Source organism: Triturus cristatus, chromosome 1_1 (assembly GCF_964204655.1).
Source record: "Triturus cristatus chromosome 1_1, aTriCri1.1, whole genome shotgun sequence".
NCBI lineage: Eukaryota > Metazoa > Chordata > Amphibia > Caudata > Salamandridae > Triturus > Triturus cristatus.
Window position 1 is genome coordinate 186,170,546 of NC_140579.1, and position 12,593 is coordinate 186,183,138.

Below are 12,593 nucleotides of genomic sequence, written 5' to 3' on the forward strand. Positions count from 1 at the left end.
GGTGGTGGGGCCTATGACCAGTTGAAGGCATCTTGGACTGCGATGAGGGAGGGGGGTACGATGCTTCGCCCCCTTGGCCTTCTCACAGACTGACTAAGCCCCTTCCCCCCAACATAATCTTGCTCAGTTGGCTGGTCGTTGGCACCAGCCAGGGGAGAGGGGGGGAAGGGGCATCAGAAGGCTCTATCCCCCCCCACCAACACACGTACGCTATAAGAGAATGGCGACTGCAGGGGATGGGAGCCAGCAGGAGGTGCCCTGCCCAGAGGGGGCTGCTCCTCAGCAGCACACTATTATGGAAGAGTATGGCTATAAACTAGGCAAGACCATTGGAACTGGCTCGTATGGTATCGTCTATGAAGCACTGCTAGAGAAACAGAAGATACCGGTGGCTGTGAAGATCATTTCTAAAAGGAAAGCAGTTGGTGAATACCTCAGCAGGTTTCTCCCACGAGAAGTCCAGGTAATGTGCCAAAATGTATTATTACTAATCCAGTCCAAAATGTCAGAATGATATATGAATGCTTTCAATCCTACCTATTAAACTATGGGTAATAGAGTTCCATTTTCAATTCTCTCTAGCGCTCTCTCTATGCACAAGCATGGTCAACAAGGCGCTATTTCCAAATCTTACTGGAACTTCCCCATGGTACAAAGTCTGGTTCACAGTCTGTAAATTCTAATGCTTCAAGAAATCACTTTTTGCAAAAGGTCTAGGGAACATGAAGTCATGTCAAACTGTATATCATGTACCACATGACGTCTTGAAGACTCATGCCTACTTGCAGTCTTACAGACATTTTCTCATCACAACCAGTCATGGTAGAAGGGCTCCATTTCCATTACACAAAGAACATTTCAAAACACATTTATTCTGGCCTACACAGGACAATATGAAGTCTTTATGGAAATATTTTTTGCATTCAAGGTCTGGGCAATACAGCTTATTTATTTCCAATGGCAGTGATTCTAAGTGACGCAGGGATAAAAAAGGGGCCTTACACTGATAATGGGAAATGTGTGAACATGCAAGGTCTATAAAACACAGATCCATTCCAAGTCTGTGCTGGTGCTACTACCAGTTGTTACTAGAAGTCTCCCCTCTCACAGCGTTTTGTTGTATTGCACCGAACAAAATTGTAAGTGGAAATCTTTCATTGCCGGGTTTAAATGATAACTGACCAATTCCATTTTTTACCTAGAAAACACATGGTATATCAGTAATAGTTCTACTTGTAGCAAACTGTGGGATTGCCATGGCCAGCAAGGGTTCTTCTTTTATCCATTTATTTGCTGGAAATCGCATATAATGTGGATCTTATCACAAGAATGTCAGAAATCCGTGCAAAAAAGGCACTGGTATCATATTATAAAACATATATATATATATATAATGACCACAATTTTGTATTTTGTAGGTACAATCAAATATACCTCTCACAATTAATATATTATATTGTTGAACAGTGGAAAAGCACAAGAACGGCCTACTTATAGTTTCTGGTGATGCTAGAATATGAGGCATTTTTCAGCTCTTTCTTATGAGGGTTTAGAGCTGAATTGAAATGGTTTTGAGATATGGGATGCACTCCCTGTGACACCTTGTGAAATATTCTTTTTTTTTTTTTAGATCATTATTCTGAGGAGTACAGAACTCGAAAAGTGCTAAAACTTCCATAGACTGTCAGTTCTTGTATTAGGTATTTTGGAGTTCCAGAGTGAACAGCTTTGTGAATCATAGGGTTTATCTTGAAAATATGCTTTAATTTGCTAGGCAGCCACTAAAGTGTGATAAGAAAAGGTACAAGATGTTTTGAGCATTTTGTCTCTGGTGCCAGCTTGGCTGCAATGTGTAAGACCACTTTTAGAGGTGCAACCTTTGGAATTCGGAATAATACAAGGTTCCTGCAGTGTAGCCTAGAGAGGACTAAGGACTGGACTACCATTTTAAGTAGATGCTGGGATGTGGGATGTAATTAGGGCTCCTGGTTTTATGGTATTTATATTTTTGTCATTTCCGTCTATATTTATCCATATTTATTTTTTGTTAATTTTATCTGTATTTATCCATATTTATTTTAGGTTTTGTAAAAAAAATTAGGCTAAAATGTGTATATTTCTGCATTTATTTAACCAGTTGATGTACACTCGTGGCTGAACGCCTGACAGGTTTCAATGAAATATACACACTCAGATGATAAACTTTGCACTTTGCACTTATAAAAAAAACTTGCACATTTTACTATCAAAATTGTGCAAATCTACTGCTGTTTAAGGCTCTTTACTAAAAGTTCCTTTATTTGTGTAATCCCTTGCAAATATGAATGTTCAGTAAACATATAAAATAAATCAATATTTTGTTATATCATTGGTTTAGTGCTGTAAATAAAGTGATACCATGAATAAACATAAACGTTTCTTGAAGATAACTTAAACTGGAGGTTTGACCATGGATTCAGTTACCTCTCTTCCAAATTATACATCGTGTTTATCCCTATGCAGTGCACTTTCTTCAATATACAGAATCTGCCCTAGTTCGCAGGGGGTTACAGGGCTTCATTGGCATATTTCCATGAATGACTGGGCATGGCACATTATTGGTAGATGTCATGTGTTACCAGAAAGGGCTGTTATTAGTGGGGACTAGAAATGGCTCGGTGTTTACCAGCCCTAATACGATGAGAGATTTCTAGTAAGGACTAGAAGTAGCAAAGCATTATGAAATGCAAGATTTTTAGTAAGGACAGGAAACAGTACCATTTACCTGGACCTTGTGTGATCGGAGTTGTCCACTGAAGACTCAATGTGGCTTTCCTGGGGGGACTATCAGGCTGTGTTTAACCAAATGTTTATGTGAGAGGAGGTACTTAGGGCTGGAAACTTTCTTAGAGCTTCCATAATAGAAAGTTTTCAATAACTGCTTCACATGGCGCTTTGTTAATCAGGCCTTAAGTAGTGTGAAACTTTCAGTTTGGGCTGTATACGGTCCTGTTTACCACAATGTAACTGGAGATACAATACATGAGGCAAGTAAAGCACAGCCACATTCGAGGCACCCAATTGAAGGAGATTTGTGATCGCTGGTGTGTTTAAGTACAACTATTGCCTCTATCGTCATTGGGAGATCACAAGGCAATGGTTCCATTAAATCTGATCTCTGGGATACATTGGTTTTGTATGGTATAATCTGCTCATAGATTAGGTAAACCAGTCCATTGTTAGGCGTACTGCCTTTTGTCATGAGGATTGTTTATCTTCCAATCATCTCTGAAATGGAATACTGCTTATGTGAGAGACCCAGCAGCTCCATTGCCCCACTGGCAGTTGGAATCCCAGTTCATTTTTCCGACTCCTATGAGTTGGCTTTCTGTGCTATGTTCTTGACTCTTTTTTTTATTGTTCCTGATGAGTAATTTTGTAAAAGTGTAAACAGCTGCAGAATTGTCCCTACGCTCTGCTAAGATAGGTAAGCAAGGTCCGATTACACTTCTCTAAACAGAAAAGTCTTCAGGCAGGCCTTAAAAACAGCAGATGTTTCCCGAAGATGTTTCAGAAGGGAATTCCATAGGCTAGAGACCAAAAAGGAGAAAGGTATTCTCCTGCTTTCGCTTTATGCACCCTAGGAATGCATAAAAGATTTTGACTAGCAGAGCAGAGGGCCCTAGGGAGGTCTATATTTTGGGATTTTGTCCTGGATTTAATGAGGACCCGTTTCATGTACATCCCTATGGGTGATTATGAGCAATTTAAACTTTATCCTCTGCTTGATCAGCTGCCAATGCTGTAATGTCAGACCTTGCCGAATAGATTTGACATTTAGAAATTTCCAGAACAGGTCAAACTACAGCATTCTTCACACGTTGCAACCTATTAGTCAACTTGAAAGGAGCCCCCAGAAAGAGAACATTAGCATATTCCAATCTTGATGTAAGAAGCACATGAATAATGTCTTTCCGAGTGACCTCTGGGAGATTTTTTAAGGTCTATTACAATGATTTAAGAGAAAAACAAAAAACAATGCAATGTACTGTGCAAGAGGTTCAAATGATACTGGCATATCTATTTTCACCCCAAGATGTTTTGCAACTGATGTTGGAAGGGTATTCACACAACTCTGGAAGCCATATTCTCTTCATATTCAAAGGAGAGGGGGTACCAAAGACTATTTTTTCGGATTTATCAGAGATAACCTGTAGACAGCTGCTATGCATCCAATTTGCAACCGCCAAAAGGCAGCCCTGAAAAACATTAGCTGTGTGTCATCGCATATGACACAATACAGAAGCCACAGGATTGAATAGGGGCCAGGGTAGCCATGTAAATATGAAACCATGTGGGGCTAAGTTGTGACCCCCGAGGAATCCCACAACTCAACTCTCTGTAGCAAGAGGTATAGGGATGTAGATAGACAGCTTGTTGGAAAGATAAGATCTTAACAAATTCCATGCTATGTCATCTATAACCTCCTTTTCCAATCGCTTCAGTAGGATGTCATGGGATACTGTGGCAAAGGCGGCAGAAGAGTCAAGGAGGATAGCTAAAGATTTTTTTGCTAAGTTCAAGGTTAGCTCTCAAGAAATAGTTTACCTCTAAAAGGGTTGATTCTGTACTAACACCTGCATGAAAGCAAGATTGCTATGGGTGAATAATATTGTTGTTTTCAATAGGTCTGGTAATCTAGAGGTTGACCAATGTCCTCTAGCATTTTCACTAATCAAGGGATTAGAGAAAAAGGTCTGTAATTGCCTGTGTACATACTCTATTTCCACTTGCATCTGTGATTTTTTTGTGGAAAAAATGAAAATGCCAAACTAACAATGCCTTTTTTTCATTGATTTTTTTCTGCTGTTCAGACAGCCATGTTTCAATTTGTGAAGTGCTGTCTAGTGGCTGAAGAATTTGGCTATGCACCCTCACACACTTGTGAGGTGGATCTGATGGAAACCCATATTATTAAGAAGTGTAATTTCTGTCATGAAAAAAGCCAGGGAATGCCTGGGAATCAGGTTCAACAGTGATATGATGATTGTGAGCCATGCTCTAACTTGTTACCATTCAATGATGACGACAAATACAACATCAAGACCTTCCTTGACACATACAGTCCTAAACGCGACAGTCAACGTCAATACATTTATAACCATCTTCAAAGTCCTCTGGATACCGTTACTCAAGAAGACATTAGCTAAAAGCACCCTCACTTCACTGGCACTCAAATCAAAACAATGAGGCTACACTACTTCTGCAACGAAGAGACTCAACCAAGAGAAATGTCTTTTATTTAAAATCAAGGGAACACCACCACCAAAAGAGGAAAATGTGAGAAATACTGACTGTCTACATCTACGAATATGCATGCTGCTATAAAAATACGAAAGCCAGTGGTAGAGGTGGAGACAAGAGAAAGTGAATAGAGAGAAAGATACTGTCTCAACTGTTAGCTGGTCAGTGAAAGGGAATGTCATAAAGCCCTACAAAGCAATAGGATATCTTGAGCGTAACTGCGATTATAAATGGATATTTCTTAGCAATATCTCTGTGTAACCAACTCTCTCATCTTCAATGAATGTAATGGATAATTACTGAAAACTAAACCTCACCAAAATGAGTATCTCAAAGATAAATGTGCATTAGCAATTCTCCGTGAGTTACGATAACTACCTCAAGCTCCATCACTACACATTCTTTGGTGAAGGATAACTGGTGTAGAACTGAAAAATTGCCAGTACCGTTAATAACCTGTTGTTCCCTAAAGTTGGCAAACATATGAGCTTATTGAAGTTTTAATACTTATGCATAATTATTCATAAATACATAGGAGATAATCAACCTCAAGAGCACTTCTTGTTACTTCTCAGGGTAAACTAGTGCATAACCCTAGTCTAAATAGTTCAACAAATGTTCAAGAGAAAAGTTAAAGTTTGTTTTCATTGTCAATACCACTTCAGGATACTTCTGTGTAATCTAACTGTCCATTCAAAACAATTCTTCAAAGAGCAGTGAACTCTTGTCACCCCTCGCAGTAGCGTCAGCATCCACGGATGGGGTCGACTCCATCCTAGCCAATGTGCCCTTGTCTCAGGTGTCCGTGCAGCAGAGAGTGGAACTGGACAGCCACATTATGCCCTTCTGGATTCAACAAGCCATCCATGCGCTAGGGCCAGACAGTCTCCTGACCGAATTTTATATAGCATATACCCCACTTTCACCCCCTTGTCTGAAGATATTATATGATGAGGCTCTGCAGTCCGCCTGCCTTCTAGCCAAGCTCCGTGAGGTGCTGCTCATCTCCCTCCCTAAACACGATAGGGATCCCACTGCACTGGGGTTATAGAGGCCATTGGCACTCCTTAACACAAACTACAAAATATTATCTAAGATCCTTACTGGCACTCTTGGTCCCAGCATTGGTACATCCGGACCAAAATGGGTTTGTCCAGGCCTGCAGTACCTCTTTTAATCTGCGAAGCATTTTCCGGATCCTGAAGCATGCTCTCTCTCCCCCCCCAGGCCACAGGCAGGCTTCTGGTGCTGGATCTTTAGAGGGCTCTTGATTCTTTAGAGTGGGTCTTCCTGATCGAGGTGCTATGGTCTAGGGACTTGTTTCATTTGGTTGGTTAAACTTCTTTATACCCAAACACTAGCTACAGAGAAAACGTGTCCTCTTATTTCTGACCCCAATCTGATACGCAGGTACACTCGTCAGCAGTGCCCACTGTCCCCTGTGCTTTTTTCTCTAGCCATAAAGCATAAAGCTGCTGGCACTTGATCCTTCAAGCGTACGGTGAAACTGAGATATTCCACTGGGCGAGGGTCTGCACTCTGTCTCTCTGTACGCAGATGACCTACTCCTGTACCTTAGGGATATACATGCAATCCTGGCCAACATAAAACTAACATTTGACAAGTTTGCAGAACTTTCGGTTAATTGGGCCAAATCATGCCTTTTTCCACTCGATGGCATGACACCTGACCTTTCCTTCTGCCTCAATGGTACTCGTCTGATGTGGCAACCCATTGTGTTCTGCTATCTGGGCATTCACGTTTATCACAAACCTGCTGACCTGTTTGACGGCAATCGCACTCGGGCGGTGTCCTTGCTGTGGGTGAAGATGGGGTTCTGGAGGTCACTGCCACTCTCTGTGGTGGGACACATAGCACTTTTCAAAAGGGGTGATGCTGCCCCACCTACTAAACTACTTTGCCAACCTCCCCCTTTATGTTTCAAAGCCCTTTTTTTGGTCACTTGAGAAGCTAAAAAGGGAGTTTCTCTGGCACAGCACACACTGTAGGGTGGTCCTACATAAGCTTAACCTGCCTATGGACGGGGGAGGACTTGTGGTCCCAAACTTAGAGCAGTACTACCTGGCCTCCCAGCTTCAGTGGGTGGGCTGGTGGCTGGTGGCCCTCCAGACTGCTGAACAGCCACTACCTCCCTGGCTTGGAATTTTATGGCATGACACGTTGCCTCGCATAGTACACTTGTTTCACCTTGCTCTGGGGTAGCAACGCCTAGCTCCACTCTTTTACGAGTGGCATATCGCTGCTATAGACGGAGCCTTTTTCTTACTAGCGCAACTCAGTCATACCCCGCTCCCCACCACCCACCCCCGGCGCTACCGCTCCTAGACACATCAAAGGGAGGGTGGATCACCTTCTTGGATGAAATGACCCCCTGGCACGATATAGGGCTACATATACTGGGAGATTTATATCGCTATGGCTTCCTCACCCCCCCTTGAGTCTCTAATTGAGGAGGCAGTCTTCCTCCTCGCCACGTCTTACTATAAAACTCTCTCCTTGGGGCGCTGGGTGGACATGGGGGGTGGGGGATGTGGGGGTAACAACAGCAAGAACGCCCATTGCAGCTCACAATCCAATACCTCCATGTTATGGGGATGGGGCAGCACTTGACGCAATGACTCGCTGATTCTCTGCGTCCGCACGAGGTGATGCCACTTACCCTTTTGCGCTGATATTAGGAAACAGAACTGGGCTGCCCCTGCACAGCTAAGGAATGGAGTGCCATACTGGAGTGCCCTGCCCTTAATCAATGCCCACTTTTGTCTTATTCAATATTATGTACTCCATAGGGCTTACCTCACCCCTAACAAGATAAAGCATTATTTCCATTGCACATAAGCTGCCAGTCCCCGCTATTGTTTGCCTGATGCAAATTTCTTACACATGCTCTGGCGCGGTCAGTCCCTTCCCCAGTATTGGCAAGACCTCACTACATACCTAACGAACTGCACAGTACACTCCTCACTGTACACATGGGAGGTGTGAATGTTGGGCTTACGCCGCAGGGACAGAAAGTACAGGGCCACCCACCCCCCATTTCATTGACTTAGGGCTCCTGCTAGCCAAACGCCTAATCACTCGGAAGTGGAAATCGCCTACCTCACCTATGATCACTGCAAGGGAACAATCCAAGAAAACGTGGGCCCAGGCTGAAAGCCTTGACCTACACAGAGAGGATACAAGGGGTTTGCGCAAGTACCCTCTAGTATCTAGCTGGAAGGCTATCTTGGTAGCACTCGAAGCTCCCCTGCTGCACACAACTGTGTACCCCCCCCCCCACACCCACCCCCGAGGGGCGCTAACTCCTACTGGGGCTGAGGGCTCTCCAGATACCCACTTTGCAAAACGTACTGACTACATTACACTGACTGCTTTCTTCGCCACTACATTCATTGTACTAAGATGATGTTGCATTGCAGATGGATGTATGTTCACAAAGCAGGAAGGTGCAGGCCTGTTCAAATGTTCTAGGTTTGTTGTTCTTTACAAAGGTTTGTTTTAAATTGAATCTCCATATTGTTTATAGATTGCTGAACCGGCATGAACACTTTCAGGCCCGCCTGTATCTTGTTATCCTTTGTTTGCCGCATGGACTTTCATCCTTATGATTATATCAGCTGGTGATATACTGGAAGCATTGTACCTCACTGTCTGTATCTATTCCAAACAGGAACTGGTGTTGAACCGGTTGTAGATGTGATAAACATATTGTAAAAATTGAAAATGCTCAATAAACATAATTTAAACAAAAAAACTTACCACTGAAAAAGAAAGCAGACAAAAAAAAATTTTGATTTTGGAACTAAAACAGCAAACAAATGGGTGATAAAAGAGAAGCACCAGACTGTTCCCTAGCTTCACTTAAGAATTGAATGTATAAAATAGACATCTCAAATAGGGGCTTTCATCTCTTTATAGCTGCAAAATAACAGCAGTTCCGGAGTTTTATGGTAAAGACGAGTACTAATAAAAGGTATTGCCGTTCACCATAAAATCTGCTCCAAGTGCCTTCTCAGACTGCATGATGGCGGTACAGACTCATCTCGAATATTCATGTACTCTTGCTTGGATGAATTGTTAATGAATACAGCTTCTTTCCAGAATGCACAATTGACTTTTCAAAAATGTCCAAAATATTTCAAAATCTAGGGCTCTGCACAGTTACATATACTACATAGGAAAAAAAGTTGGATCACGGGAGGACAGACTTACCTCTTGTCCCTAAACAGACGCCTACTTAAAAGTAATCTGATGTTCTTCAGCTGACACTTCACCCAAATACACACCAGATTACCTCTTTACTGGGCTCTTCGGTGTCTTACATTTTTTTATAATCCCAAATACGTACATGAATACCTCTACATCCACCCTCAGGGACCAAAGATCACTAACAGCCCTTCAGCCTGTGCCATGTTACTGTCACCAGAAAGATACACTGAAAGGAGTTTCATCCTCTCAGTAACTTCCCTCCTAAGCAATAGTGATAGAAGTTTCACTCTTGGGCTAAGGCGATTATAAGGGACTGTTCCGGAGATAACGTACATTTTCAAGGAAAGAGGCGTCCTATCACAATAGTCTTCTCAACCGAAGGACAATCCCTTTAGCTCTTACATCCTTCATCCTATCCTTCATGGCTAATTATATCCTTGTTTTGATGTACAATATAACAATAATGTACTAACTTGGGAATTGGAAATCAGATGTTCTCCGTCTGGATAAAAACAATGTAGAGCTTAATCCACTTAGAAAAAGCTTCAAAGAAAACCATGAGAAGGTTCTGAAAGATGTGTTCTTGGCTAACATTTTTCAGGACTACAACTGTCCACAAATAGACTTATTCAAAGGCCTCTATTATTCATCAACATCAACAAAATAGCTCTTGCCGTGAAATGGCACCTAGCTGGCAGAACATGCATTAGCATTGAAAGATGTATCTCTGTCAGGGGATATGACAAATCAATAATTTGAGGAAGCAGTTACAGGTGTCGTGCTCTAGGAACATGATCAATTATGAAATCTCTTTGGGAGGCAAAAATCTTGAAAGGGGGCAAGCCTCTCACCTAACAGCAGGAGAGGTTCAAATCTCAAGGGGAACACAGAGTAGCCTTTCTAAGTGTAATGGTGGCAATCACTCACCAGTACCTGCATTGTCATCTTCCCTTTTGCGACTAAACCAATAAGATTAGATGGCTGAGGTATGTCGAGTTAACTTTGACCGCTCTTGGGCTAGTAGAATTATTTAAGGACCCAACTGCTTGTAGGAAGATCTCGAAACAGAAACGGATTGATATCTTTATGTCCACGGCCCATTATGACTGATTGGAAAGGAATCATGCCAAAAAAATCAGTCTTTGTATATCAGCGTGTGGTAGTAAGCCTCAGCAAGGCCTACCAGGGCAAGGGGTTCGCCCTTCTCTGCACAGAGTCCTCAGACCAATAGGAAGAAGTTGGCACAGAAACTGGAATAGAAAATACAAAGTTTAATAAACCTCATGATGTGGAACTACATTCACACAGCACCCTTCGGTAATGTATAAAGTAGCACACTGAATCAGAAGGAGCATGGTCCTTTTATAACCACACAGGGGCTCAAAAGAAGGCGGTACAAGTACAGAAGAAGGTTTTAGGTACATATAAGGTCATATAGAAATGCACAGTCGACAAGTAGGAGGAGTTAACAGTTTGCCAATGCTAGTAAACACATCCTGACAGTTACATACTACTAACAGCTGCAAGGACAGCTGCAAACTCAACTGGGCATGTGCAAAGGTGGAAGATGCTAAATATAGTTAGTTTCTAGGCAGATTACAAGAGCAGTCAACACTGAGGGAGGACAGAGCACATGGTGAAACGTGGCAGCACATGGCAAACAAAATGGCTGCCAGAAATACAAAATGGATTCCACAAAATGGACAAGATAGCCTCTAAATACAAGATGGCTTCCGCTAATGCTAACCCAATCGCTGCCAATTTACAACAGACGACCCTTTTAGCATTAGCTGAAGACATTCGTTCCTCTGGGGTAATCTAAATGTGCATCCCGTACATCTATTAGCATTATTTCGGCCACCTCTTTATTCAACATTTGTTGGGCCTTTGTTTCTGCAACATTCCTTTTGGCATGTATACAAGCAGAGATGCAAATGAAGCAAAGTATTGGACCACATTGAATACATACACAGCATGTAAAAAGTATTGTAATCATTACACACAGGATAGTCAGTAGCTTCCAGCCCCAAGCAGAAACAAGAGTCCAAAACCATCCAGCAAAAGTCCAAGTAGCAGTCTCTGGATGAATTTCTGCAGCAATCTTATGTAGTTTTGATATTGCGTCATATACTGAAGGTGAGTGATCCGGTATAAATACGCAACAGCTGCTACCGATGATGCGGCATGCACCACCTCGATCAGCCAGAACCACATCTAGAACCATTCGGTTCTGGAGAGCTACAATGCTTGCAATTTGCAGCTCCTCCGTAATGTTCCCAAGTGCCATAGCTGTCTGATTGGTAACAGCTTCTACAACTCTAGTCAATCGTCTTATTTTCCTACTGTTTAATGCAGCACCCACAAAGAAGAACAAACCTAAATTAAAATCGACATATTGTTGCAGAGTAGTGTCAGTTTGGTCTACTTCGTCAGCACTTATTGTCCTTTTGTATCTATTTCTAGAGATATCATCAAATAATTTAAGGTCCCAGTGGTATGATGCAGGTGCCAGAAACACAGGGGGCAATAGAAAGGACACATAGCACACAACTAACCACCCAGCAGGTAGTTGATAATATCCTTGGCTACCACAGATAAAGTAAGTATTATGTGAGACTATAAAACTACTGTTATTTACACCTTCAATAGTCAGAATTACAGTACATTCGCTTTTCCCCACTGGAATTCTCCCAATACTGCTTATACATAGATCTGCTTTAGCTCTAGTAACAGAAATCACAAATTGTTCATTACTGGTAAAAGTTCTCATATTTGTGAAGACATATTGTCCGGTTGATACTCTTCCCATTCCCATTTGGTCCCTTTGGCTTGAGGATAACCATTTTTATCTTGGTAGCATACTTTATTAAGGCGAAAAAGAAGCCCGCCTACTGCACGTCTTCCAGATGCAAACAAAAGCGCAAACCAAGCTTGACAAGAACCATTATGAGAAAAGGGAAGAGGAATAAAAGGTGTTCCTCCTTTCTTTTGATGTGCAGGTATCATCCCACACACCCAACAGTTGGTAGTATTTGTGGCATTATGAGTATGATGCAACATCTGGATAAAGGTATTATTTA

At 42.1% G+C, this 12,593-nt stretch overlaps 1 protein-coding gene across 1 annotated transcript in view; it reads left to right on the plus strand.

The window, feature by feature from the left end:
- The first annotated feature begins 220 nt into the window (after nucleotides 1–220).
- LOC146869955 (testis-specific serine/threonine-protein kinase 4-like) overlaps nucleotides 221–12,593 on the plus strand; it is a 678,484-nt gene continuing 666,111 nt past the window's right edge. Inside the window, exon 1 of the mRNA XM_085654840.1 lies at nucleotides 221–463. Coding sequence (XP_085510966.1) covers nucleotides 221–463 — 243 coding nt within the window. The remainder of the gene's footprint in view (nucleotides 464–12,593) is intronic.